The sequence below is a fragment of the Besnoitia besnoiti genome, chromosome VII (genome assembly GCF_002563875.1).
Source record: "Besnoitia besnoiti strain Bb-Ger1 chromosome VII, whole genome shotgun sequence".
Lineage (NCBI taxonomy): Eukaryota > Apicomplexa > Conoidasida > Eucoccidiorida > Sarcocystidae > Besnoitia > Besnoitia besnoiti.
Genome location: NC_042362.1, coordinates 517,103 through 529,174, shown reverse-complemented (window position 1 = coordinate 529,174; position 12,072 = coordinate 517,103). Strand labels below are relative to the sequence as shown.

Genomic DNA, 12,072 nt, shown 5'->3' with positions numbered 1-12,072 from the left:
GCCCGTCCGGGCGGCTCATGCCGAGACAGAGGGGCCCAGGTGATCGGGCACGGACTCGATGCATAATGGGCTTGTGTTGGTGTTGCCACACGAGCGTCCAATGTTTCTGCGGCACACTCCACGTTAGGTAGGAAATCGGACCGCGACAGTAGGCGCCATTTTTCCAACTTGCACACGCTGTTCCCCTAAAAAACAGGTGCGACCTTCAGTCTCACTGCGTTGCAGTCAAAAAATTTTCGAAAGCGGTTCTAGTCCACATGCTGCAGCCCACATTGACCACGTCTGACACGCCTGCTAATCACATGCTTCATGTGGAGACAGACGTTGAAGTCGTTAAACAACCATCAAATGAAGCACAAGCTGTGATACACCCTCAGCAAGGATGACAACCAACTGAAGCGTCACGTACGCTTTACAAGGCAAAACAGGACCACATACCGGGGTGGCCTGCAGAATACAATCTGCCTATAGTGGGACATTCCTCTAAAAACCTGGCATACGAGTCCTGCAGCCGCAAGACCTGCGCGTTGCTCTGCGGGCATCGCTCTCGAAAGCCTGCTTTGTCGCAGCATCAGACATTTTTGAACAGACTCCTGTGTTAAAAGGTGACTGGAAGGAAAACTTGCACCGCACCGGGGGCGTCTTCAGCTAAGACTGCCCGCCGTCCTTCGCCTTGGGGTCAGGCCCTAATGGATGGCTGGAGCTTGCCCCCGCCGAAAACACGCCAAGTTCTTCGCGAACGCTGCAACCGAACCTGCACGCTTCCTCGCACATTCTGCTGGCTTCCGGATCTGCCTGGAGAAATGCCTCAAGACACAAGCCGAGAGCGGGAAATGAATCGCGCGAGCTGTTCATTTAGACTGGTATCGCCCACAGTCTTGCCCGTAGCGACGTGAGTCGAAAGAGTTGCACACGTGCCAGTCATCGGGAATATGCCTCCAGATTTCTCAAGTCCTCCTCCGGGGACTTCAGCAACGTCCTGACAACGACCGTGGGCGGCTGTGACGCAACGGTCAGATCTTCATAATTCCTACGGAAGAGCAGACTTCGGCGCTACCGCCAGGTGTAGACGTAGACCCGTATAGCTGCCACACCGCTCCCTGTCATCTTCATTTCTGTTTTATCGCACAAAAGTCGGGTCGCGTCTCATGCACGGTAACAATACGCGACACGCCCCCAGCAGGCTCTGCTCACCGGCGATCGATCCAAGAGGGAGATGTTCGCCCACGAGTCCTTTGCCTGCAGATAAAACCGCGACCACACCGCGCTTGACTATCTCGGAGCAGCCCGAGCCAATGCCATCTCACGCGTGACTGCTCACACCTCGCCACTGCACAGTTATGATGATCAAAGCAGCTGCTGCGGGCTCTCGCACCCCTACCAGCTCGGAAGGCGCGACTCACTAGCCTACAGCTCCTCGTGTCCCTGAAAATGGCACCTTTCAAAGGGTTAGCCACCCTCGCGCGACCCTAACTCCATACAGCTGGGGAATTCGGCGGGCGACAAAGGGCAAGGCGTATGACACGCTAGACTACAGTGTGCCCAGTGCATCGACGTGTCTCGGCCTCTACATTTTTCATGGTGAACGTGCAGAGACCGGAGACAAGCCTGGGAAACGTGTCTGAAGCGTGTCACTTGAGAGTGGAAACGGAATTTTCTTCCCGTTCAGGCCAGTCTGAGTAAGTCGCTCTGTTCCATCCTGCAAGCTCTGTTTGGAATACAGGTGGAAACGGAGAGCGCCACCGAGCTTCTCGCTGCTGCCTCTTCGACCTACCTCAATGATATCGTTCTTGAAGCACAGCACCTTGCAGTTCTCGTGGCAAGACGCGCTGCTCACACGACAAGATATGCATGCGGACATCGACACGGCAGATTTCTAAGCGTATTCGGTGTTTTGCTTCCTGCGCGGCGCATCGCTGCTCGGCGCTGCCCGCGACACTCCGACTGTCACGCTCTCTTCTGCAGCGCGGCGAAAACACCCTTCCCCTAAGACGCCGTTGCGGCTCCTTTTCTATCCGCTGGTCACTTACACGTCCTCTGCGTCGAGGCCGTCGCATCCCTTTTTGCAGAAGGTGCCTGCTGTGTAGACCGAGGCCCTGGGGCGGAGCTCTGACCACCAGGCGCGTGTCGACGCCGATGGAGAGGCGCCCGAAAACGCGCCGGGGGGCGGCGGCGGTGCTTCCGCCGCCTCGCTGACGTATTGCCGGCAGCGTGTGTAACAGTTCGTGTCAGACGGCAGCACGGTTTCCCAGTAATCGCGCAGATCCTGAATAGGAAAGGCATGAAAACCAGGCTTGAAGACGCTGGGTCGGTGTGGGTATCGATTTTCTGCGAGCCACACTCATTCCGTCTGAGAGCCACGCGGGCGCCGAGAGTGTGCGGACCCCGCCTCAGTAGCTGGACAAGAGAAAGCAGGAAACAGCAGACTCCAGCTAGAAAGCTGTCAAAGCGCACGCCGCAGCACTATGCGCCAAGGGCAGTCGAGGTATTCGGCTCTGTGTTGTGCGCGTTTCTGCGGTTTCGGGGAGCGAGAGTGGCATACCTTCACTGTGTCTTTGATCCAGCCCATCATCAAGAGAGTAAAGAAAATCGCGAAAACAACCAAAGGCGCCGGATCTCAGAGCGGCGACCAACGTAAGCAGCCCCTCCTCGCAATTTCGTCGCCGCCGGGAGTTTCACCCAGAAATCCGCGCAGGATGCGATTTCTTCGGCTCTGGTCACGTAGAAATGCAAATCCCCGCTTCAGGCATTCAGTTCGTGTAAACTGTCTCGCTGGCAATTCCGCAGCCTTCTCTCTAGCAAGCGTACGGGATCCGCTAAACTCTGCAGCGCGTCAAGCGCACTCTCGACGGCAAACACTGTGCATGAAGACATGCAGATTGATTTTGACTGAGACATGCGTACAAAGACTGGATTTGATGCTGGATGAGCCGTACGCGCAGTCATCCGACACATGCCGCGCAAATACCCATGCCGCGGACAAACTATTTCTTGGGATTCTGGAAAATTCACGTGCGTTTCTCTGTCTTCAGACAGAAAGACTGGCGAGCTGCGCTGCATAAAAACCGCGGATTTGCATGCACGCGCATGCGTGAGCGTGTCGCCCCCCTGCAGACACATCCGAAATAAAGTGCTTCGCCTCTGATAGTGCACCTACAAACTTTCCTTCCTGTCCTTTCGAAAAACACTCGGTCCTTTTCCTTCCTGTGGAGCTGCTCGTGGCGTCTCAGTAAACCCTTGCCGTGTGAGCCGACATACGCGCCGAAGGGCACGCTTGGTTGCAATCATGGCTACGGAGGTCCCTCCTAAAGATTCAGATAGTCTCGGAGGGACGCCTTTCGTTTCCAGCCATCGAATACAGCGCGAGGAATCTGAGAACAGCTATCAGGGGGCTGACTGCTGGCCTCTGCCGCAGCATCTTTCTACGAATGATCGCCATCTTGCCAGTTTGGCCCATGGGGCTTTTATGTGCACCCGCTGTCTCGCGGTCTTTGCCCCGCGGCCTGCAACGAGGGACGGAGAGGAGGGCTCGGAGTCCGGAGTGAAAAAAGAGAGGAGGAATGATTCAACGGCTCCTTCATGCGCGCAAGCTGACGACGAGACCTCCTCAGCGCGTCTCTCGACTGCCGACCCTAGAGGCGAGTGGGAGCGGGCACACTCTGCGGCGCCCTCTTCTGGTGACTTAGGCCCAAACACGAGCCTGCTTTTCTCTTCTTTCCGCCTTCGAGACGCGGCAGAAATCCGCAGACTGCTGCCCGTTCAGCTGGAGCCCGCGCAGGGCAAGTCAAGGAGGCGCCGGAGGCCCGCGCCTAGCCAAGAGGAGGAGGTGGAGCCCCTCCCCGCTCTGCCGTCTCGAAAAACGCCGCTGTCCCCATCCCACCATGGGCCGGAAAAGACGCTGTTCTTGCTGTCCGCCAGCCAGTTGCGTGCGCTGCTTCGTGGAAAGCATTTCGGGAAGACTGAGGCGAGCCCATCAGGCCGAGACGGCCGCGGCGAGTTCGAAGACTCCCGCAATGTCGCCCTGACACGCGGTCGCGTGATTCTATCGGGAAACCAGAGACGAGTGTGGCTCCAACAGAAGAGCCTTGCGTGCCCGGAGGCGTGCTCAGGCGAGGCTGTGCCGGTTCTTTTTTTTGTTCCGCCTGGGTCGCTCGACAGCAGTGCACGGACCGCGCCAGCGCAGGCCTGCGTCGAGGAAGCCGAAGCGGCGCGCTCGCGCGTGTTTCTCGACCTGCACGCGAAGGGATTCTTCGTGCGCGACGGCCTCGCTTACGGCGGAGACTGGCTCCTGTATCCCCTGCCTCCCTCTGTCTGCCACGCGACAGCCCTGGTGTTCGTACTGCGGTCGCCGCGGAGAGGGGGCGCTGCCATCCACTCGCAGGCTGCGGGCGCAAATACGACGAAAAACGAGGGTGACACCAGCCAGCGCTCGATGGAGGACTTGGCGCGGCGATCTGCATGCGCGTCAACGGGTGAAGGCGGCGCTGCTGTGTCTGGAGGTGTGAGGCATGGACTCGAAGGCGCGTGTCTGCCGCTGACGCGTAACGGATGCCAAGGCGTGATTTCAGACGCCTTCTCTCTCGATCCGGCCTCGCTCGTGCGCATGCAACGTCTGGCGGCAACGGCAAAGAAAGCAGCAGTCCTCGCCATTGTGGAAATGGGGACCTCCGGGCCCCCGGTGTACGCGCAGCTAGACCGCCTCACTGAACAAGGCTGACGAGACCGGGGTCGCCATGTGTTTCTGAAGGGGGGGAGGTGGGAGGGGGCACACTCGCCGCCTTCTCTGCATCTCTCGGAGGCGCGTGCCTCGCCGCCGCCCCGCTTCAGCTGCGTCGTAGCGGAGCGTATCTGATGCACCAGATTCTTCCATTGTCTTCAATGTAATTCTGGAAGTTACACGCACGGAGATTCTTCGAGTGGAAGCGACCAGCTGAAAAGATTTTTTTAGAGTGGTAAAGGTGAGCCTGCGCTTCTGTCTACTTCCTACTAAAACCGTGCCCATTCGTGTAGGAGGGGCCTCCTGTACCCGTGAGTGCTCCCCGCTTGACTTGGAGCAGTCTAGGAAAAGGAGTTACCTTCGGATCCGCAGTGCGTGCTCGTGTTACTCGGCTGGTTGTTCCTATCTCTATTCAGGTTTAAGGCCTTTCTGCTGCTGGCGTCAAGTCTAAGGTTACCACTCCACGCAGCCGACGTGCCGGGCACGCCCCCCCCCCTCCCCCCCCCCCCCGCCCCCTGCGGCACCTTGAGCGCGTCAGAAGCCGTCGCTCGCGCTGACAGGACTCCACCTTGCTCTCAAGCAGGGGATTCGGCGGCAGGTTTGCTTGCGGGAACGGCTGCGCTAGCATGGGCAGCGCTATGGCAGCTACCGCATCTGCGTTCCTGGTCCCCCGACTGGGTCTTTGAAAGTGCCGATACCGACCTACAGTGAAGGCAGCCTAGCGCCAAATGTGCGCGCCAACGGTATTCTGGCGACCGCATGTTGCAAATATCCGTTACTGTGAACGCCTGGCTTCACACGACGAGACGAACCACGCCGATATCTCAGGTCTTTGTATCTGGTGGCGGTGATGCTGTGCAGATCGTGTTTGCACTTGCGCGTGTTTCCCTATCACGTGTGGAGTCATCTTTTTGCTGTTTGTGCTGCGCTTGTGACCCGGTAAAAGACACAAAGCGTGCTCCTCTTCCGCCCCCGCGGGTATTCAACGCGCCCCTCTGCCAGGGGAGGATCTCGCATGCGGGAAATCCGTGCCGCCAAAGATAGATCACCATCTGCCTGACGAGAGCAGACGCAGCCTCTGATTCACCTCCAAATGATTAGCTAGCAACCGAAGGTAACACGATGAGAAGCGCTCGCTGCGATCGAGTATTTGCTAGACTCTGACTGGGGGCACCCGCAACACGACAAACCCGCATCGAACTCATGAGCACACTTTGTCTACGTTTTTGCTTTTGACAATTAGTGAAAACGCATAGTAGTGCACCAACGGGACAGAGGCAGCCAGGAACAAAGTGTTTTGTTCTTTAGAGAAAGAAGTGGGCGCTGGAGTGCTCCACGGGTTGTCAGCCCGTCGCCGCATATATCGACCCCGACAGGCGCAGCTCCTCCAGTCGCTTTTCTGCAGCGGCAAAAACTGTTCGCGAAAACGTCTCGCCGCTAACAGGGGCCGACCGCGCCGAAGCCATTCGAGTGCTTGGCTCCGAGGCACCGACGACGCTGCCCTGCCGACACTGACGCATGAGCGTCATTCCCTGGTGCTGAAGGCTTGTGTTACGCGGACTAAGGGTGAGATGCCTACGGAGCCCAAACGCGTGTCCACTGCCTGCGAGAGTCGAGACGCATCTCAGGGTTTCTTCGGTGCGGTGCCGGATCTCGTTATTGAGCCCATCAGGCGGCGACTTACGGCCGCGCGTCCCGAATGCCGCCAGCCGCTCCTGCTCTGCCGCCTGCGGCGTTTTGGCAACGAACCCGGGAGCGACTCCTACCGACAGCCGAGGCTTAGAGCAGTCCGCAACCCTGCGAGCCTCCACAGAGGGGCATTCGCCCCCCAGCGAGCCCGCTTTTGACGCCTCTGCCGTCGCTCCTCCATGCGGGGGGCGGCAAAATCGATGCGACCGGAGACAGGCCGCGGGTTCGCTGCGAGAAGACACAGTGCCTGGCTGCTCAGCGGTTGCCTCCAGCGGGACGGGTTTTCGCAGCCGTGCGCGTGGCGTGGCGTGAACGGTGGGCGGCGGCTGACGCGGAGGGCTCTGTAGCTGTGGCAGCCCCTGCCTGGGCGAGTCCCGCTGCGCAGACGACAGATTAGGATAGCGTGCTGCGGGTTCGAGGCGCGGGGCTGGTGAACTCGGATCGGCTGCGGCTGGGGGAGACGACGAAGAAGACGAGCTTGTATTTGAGCCGTCTTCCGAGTCGCTAATGTTTCTTTCTGCACTTTTAGAAATCTGGGGATTTGGTTGTCGGCTCCGACCCGTCCGCGTATTAGGCGTCTTTGCGCGTGTGACTTGCTTCGGAGTCAAAGTGCGTTGCCTCCATGCGTCGGCTCCCAGAGGCGCCTTTCCAATAATATTGGGATCAGACTCGGAGACGAGTGCCGCCGGAGGCTGCCGCGCGGCCTTCGGCAAGGCTGCGCGCAAAAGGTGTAGATGCATTTCGCGTTCCAGCGATACGCGCTCTCGCATCGTTAACCGCTGCACGAAGGAACGGCGCGCGGGGCTGATCGATTGAGCGGCACCAATAGGGCGCCCACCGGGGACTTCTGAGGCATTCCCGATGTCGGTGCTGCTTGTTGTTTGCATTGCGTCTGCATTCTCGTGCAAGCGCTTGACAGATTCTCGACTCGCACTTGGGGGCCGCGCCGAATGAGCTTCCTCACCTCCACACGGAAAGGCTTGTGACACGCCGTCGCCACTTCGCTGGCGCGCGGGCTGCGGGTATGCGGGTATTTCGGTCTCAGACGGCGCCATTCTGGGAGTTTCAGACGCCGCTTGATCAGGTGACGCGCGCGAGCTAGAAGGAAGTCTTTGTTTGACAGGGGGAAGGGATCTGAACGCCACGCGGCCACCACGAGCCCCTAGACTTGTTATGGTCTCCCACGCGGAGTACAAGGGTAAAGGAGTCGTGGCGCCGGAAGTCAAGCGGCTTTCATCAGCGATGCTCACATACACGGGAATGGCAACTCGTTGCCTCCTGCCCTTTCCACCTGTGAGATGCAAACGAAGCTGCCCATACCACTCTCCCGGGGCGTGGCGGCAGTCGGCTGTCACGACGAGTCGCACACTCTGCTTCGGAGGCACCACTGTGTTCGGCTTCATAGTGACCGTCACGGGGGCGAGACCAAGCAGCTGCATGCGAACAGCCATTGGACTGAACGTGAGATTCCGAATCTGCACACAGAAGCGGTGCCTTTGTCTGGCTGTAAATGCAGAGCCAGTGTTGAATCCGAGGGCATCTGCGTGGGCGGGTGGCGAGGCGGTGGGGGGACTATGCCGCTGAACGCCCATATCCAAGAAAATCCCGCGGAACGCATGCCACACAGGCTTGGGTCGACAAAACACAAAGTTTTCAAGGAGCCATCGATAGGCAGCGGGATCTGGCTTCACAGCGGGAAGAGTACGCACTTGTCCCTGCGGAAGGGCGAGAAGCAGTTCTCTGGCAGGCAGCTCGGTTCGCGTCTGGAGAGGGTATTTGGCGAGGGCGGGGATGTGCCTGTCTCTGTATGCGTCAAGGAGATGACATTTGATTTCCCCCACGCAAGCGAATCTGCGCATGAACATGCGGAGTTTGTCGAAGTAGGACGTCACGCCGGGTTTCGCGACTCGGGAGGCTGCGAGGACGGCGAGGCCAGCAAAAAACGCAATGAACTCGCCCGCATTCAGAGCTGCCAGGAAGGGGTCGTTGTTGAGGTGCGGATGCCGCGGAGCGACGGAGGCCCACACTTTTTCGACGTGCCGAACAGACAGAGAGAAAGGCGGCTGGTGAAGGAGCAGATCGACCGACATCTTCTTCGCATCTCTGATAGTCAGGTTGCCTTCAGTCAGCGAGTACGGACGAGCAAAGAGGGAGGATACACTCTCGGAAGACTGGGGTGTCGAGGCGTCGCTTTGGAGGAGGTGTTCATGAAGCCGGGAGTAGAAGAGATAGAGCAGGAGCAAAGGGCCAGGCTCAGCGGATGTCTGTCCAATATCCACCTTCTCGATTGAGTACGACGACAAATCTACGAATGTCTTGACAGCGCAGAATCTCGAGAGGCATCGCAGAGAATATCGGTGGGATCGTTCACGTGCTGCGCGGGGAGTGAAGCCATGAGTACCGTCCTCGTCCTGCTCACAGGCGGCTTCCTCGCCACGCGGACTACTGGCGTTTTTCATCTCTGCTGCACCCCAGCGGAAAGGATACGGAGGCCGCGCGCGACTCGTTGCCCGCGATGAAGCGGCTGATGGTGTAGAGAGTTTCGAGATGCGCTTCAAGATGTCTCGAGCCTGGCTAGAAGCGGCGGAGGGCACAGACTCGACAGCCTCTGCACCAAAGCGCGCATAGAGATCTGTCATATACTTTCGTGCAACCAGCCTTCGGTACGATTCTTCCTGCAGGCGCCGGACGTTTCGAAGTACCGTTCTGCCTCGACTTGGCTTCTCTGGCAGGCCGCAGCGTTCACCAGGAAGAGAGCGCGTATGCAAACCCCGGGTGGAAGGACATGACAAGACATCTGCGAACGGAGGGGCGCTGATTCCTCGCATGTTCTGGCATTTCTTCCGATGTCTGACTGCCGGCTCCCTCCTAGGAGGGCCTTCGTCGCTAGGCGTGTCCTGCCTTCCGTTTGGCAAAGGTAATGGGGAGCCAGTGTTAAACATCCGCTCTTCTTCCGGTGCAGACGCCTCGACTTCGCTGCCAGTTTTTTTCAGTGCAGTGTAACGATGCGGCACCGCAGCGATAACGGATCGCAGCTTTCTGCCGCATGGAGAAAGGTTGCAATCGGGCAGGAGATGTAGCAGAGCCATGGCAGCTAGGTTCAGAATGCATGCTCAACACAGGAGGGCGGCCTGGACTCGAAGAGGTGGTGAACTCGCTTTGAACGTTGAAGAAGGCTCAGAATCTCGGCATGGCAGGGCACGTGAGACATACGGCGGACAGGCTCAAACTGGTACGAAACGCAGGAAATTGGCTAAGCGTACTGACTGGACCAGAACAGCCTAACGGAACCTCGGGTGTGCTTCCCAAAAGCAGATCCGAAACTGTGCCAGTGGCCCGGTACTTTCGCTAAGTAAGAGGAAGAGTGGGGGTGCAAGCGCTAGCGGGGACGCTGGTCGTGCAGGCCTCAACGCGCACAGCTAGCATGAATACCGCAGTGAAGAAACCGCAGGACAACAACAATTTGAGGACGACGCAAGACGAGCGGCGAGATGCATAAATCACTCAGTTCGAAGTTTTAGGCATGTGGCAGGCGACTTGTAGGCTCCCACCTCGTGGGGGCTGCATACATTGTGAAGGTAAGCAGACCTTTGGCTGGGGACTGCTGACCGAGTGTGTCAGTTAGAACAAAGGAGGACAGCGATTCTGCAGTAACGAGGCCACGGGCCCAAATATAGCGGCAAGCGACGGGTGCTTGATCAACCGCAACAGCAAGCGCCGTCAGGATGCAGTGCACTGTTGTCTTCACTCTGCTTACTGGACTATTCCGAGGAAACTTGCGCACTGCACGCGAGCTTTGGGGCCCCACGGCTGTAGATAACAGTCTACATGTACAAAGCTATGTAAGCTCCGTTGCCAACTGCGTTGAAGCAGAACGCATAATGCCGCTCACACTCTAAAAGGCGAAGTGGAATGGTTGTTGGCTCCACTAAGTGTGATTCTGTTTCTGGTGCTCCAGATTTTGCGACAAGAAAGTCAGATTGCTTTGCCTAGTGCGAGACACTCGCCCTTACATCTCCAAACACATTGGCGCTTGCCAAAGTTTGAGCATGCGTTCTACATATCGAGCAGCGAACAAAACACGGCGGAATGCGAAGGCGGCTACGCCCGATTCCGAGCGGGGAAGCTCTCTGGGTGAATGGAACGATGGAAACACATCTGTCGCGGGATGGTGCTACCCCGTGTGCAGCTTCCGCAAGCAAGTTTTAGGTGGCAGCAAAAAATAACGCACACCAAGTCGAGAAACGGCGATGTTTACATCCGTCCTCTTGTATTATGCCGAGCGCTCTCGAATAATTAGAAATGGACAAGTGCTGTTCATGCTCAAGGGTTGCGAAGCACTAGAGCGGGCGCTCCTTAAGGTTCGCTTGTTAAAACCGGGCGTCATGAAAAGCCTGCCTCATACTCCATATCGAATTCAGTACTGCGTCTTACTTGCCACATGAGGCTCTCCTCTACGAACAACTAGTTTAGTTATCGCTGTCACTCTAGGTTGGCGCGACGCGGCCCATGCAGCTGGAAATTCTTGTTTGTCGGTGCGTACCATTCTGCCGGGTCGCAGGTTACAGTGCCACACGACAGCCGACACCAGAAAGGTGCGAATAACAATTTGGCATTCATAGGTATGCACCACTCGTATCGTTCTTTGCGGCTTCTTCAGGCTCTACACAACCTATCCATCCATTCATCTCGATGAGAATCGTGCCCCCCGACGAGTCGTCGCGCCGCTGAGGTTGTGTGTAAACGGCGCATCCCACTGTTATCGAGGCAGCGCGTCCCTTTCCAAATCTTGTGTTTCTCTCATGACCTTAGAGGTGACCGATTCATTGTAATTTGCACGCCTTGGCGAGTTTCACTCAGCCGAGGGACTCACGCTTCCTGCCCTGTGGATGCCAGCACTGAGCCACCACTGCCCACGCATTTGCTTCATATAGATAGTCTACCACACGCCTGCCCTCAAACAGAGAGGAGTCGCGACCACTGGGGCTGCACGCTGCGCACGCGGTACCAGCGAGGTCGCCGTGGAGATGGACGCAGACTTGAATGCCAACTGGCATGCGGTGGAGTAATCTCCGAGCTGTTACCTTCTGAGGACTCGCAGACTCATGTGAAGGTGAAACTCGCTTTGCAACAATAATGCCGTCACCTTCGCCGCGGACCAACCTTCACTTCAGTACCACGTCTCTCACGGAACCTCTCGAGCGTTCTGCTCTGAATGCATGCGATGCATGAAAGCATGCCGCATCGATTTCGTACAACTAGAGGCCCCATGCGACACTCCAGGCCAGTGACGTTCCCGTTCTGCGCGTCTGTTTGTCGGCTCTATCGAACCTGCATGCGGTTGCGGCATCATTTACTTTGCTGCCCGCGAATGTTCCGTCCGGCTCGCAGCTTAGATGTATGCAACGCCGCGGCGGGCCTCGAGATCCGTCTAGGCTCGCATGCAAGCCACCAGGATCTGCAGATTCGCAGGAACGAGAAAAGTGTCGAGCTCAGCTCCGAGCTTCGGGCTGGGGCTGTTTCTGGCACCCTAGGCCTGGAACAGTGCCCAGTTTGACAGAGACACGAATGCCAGAGTTGATGCGCCGCATAGAGTCTCGCTGCAAGAGTATCGTCGGCGTTTTGCTCCGCCAGCGCGCAAACGTCTTCCTTTTGCTGGCAAGCAT

General features: G+C 57.8%; 3 protein-coding genes across 3 annotated transcripts; 1 reads left to right on the top strand and 2 right to left on the bottom strand.

Moving 5' to 3' along the window:
* Window positions 1-648: 648 nt before the first annotated feature.
* BESB_076660 (uncharacterized protein) lies at window positions 649-2,874 on the bottom strand (the record flags this gene model as incomplete). The annotated part of the gene is made up of 5 exons (XM_029366027.1): window positions 649-795; window positions 1,195-1,239; window positions 1,775-1,829; window positions 2,031-2,266; window positions 2,809-2,874. The coding sequence occupies 5 exons, from the start codon at window positions 2,872-2,874 to the stop codon at window positions 649-651; spliced, it is 549 nt and encodes a 182-aa protein (XP_029217458.1).
* Window positions 2,875-3,286: 412 nt separating this feature from the next.
* BESB_076650 (uncharacterized protein) lies at window positions 3,287-4,717 on the top strand (the record flags this gene model as incomplete). The annotated part of the gene is made up of 1 exon (XM_029366026.1): window positions 3,287-4,717. One exon carries the CDS (start codon window positions 3,287-3,289, stop codon window positions 4,715-4,717), a length of 1,431 nt encoding a protein of 476 aa, XP_029217457.1.
* Window positions 4,718-6,060: 1,343 nt separating this feature from the next.
* BESB_076640 (uncharacterized protein) lies at window positions 6,061-9,045 on the bottom strand (the record flags this gene model as incomplete). Its single annotated transcript, XM_029366025.1, has 1 exon — window positions 6,061-9,045. One exon carries the CDS (start codon window positions 9,043-9,045, stop codon window positions 6,061-6,063), a length of 2,985 nt encoding a protein of 994 aa, XP_029217456.1.
* Window positions 9,046-12,072: the final 3,027 nt, after the last annotated feature.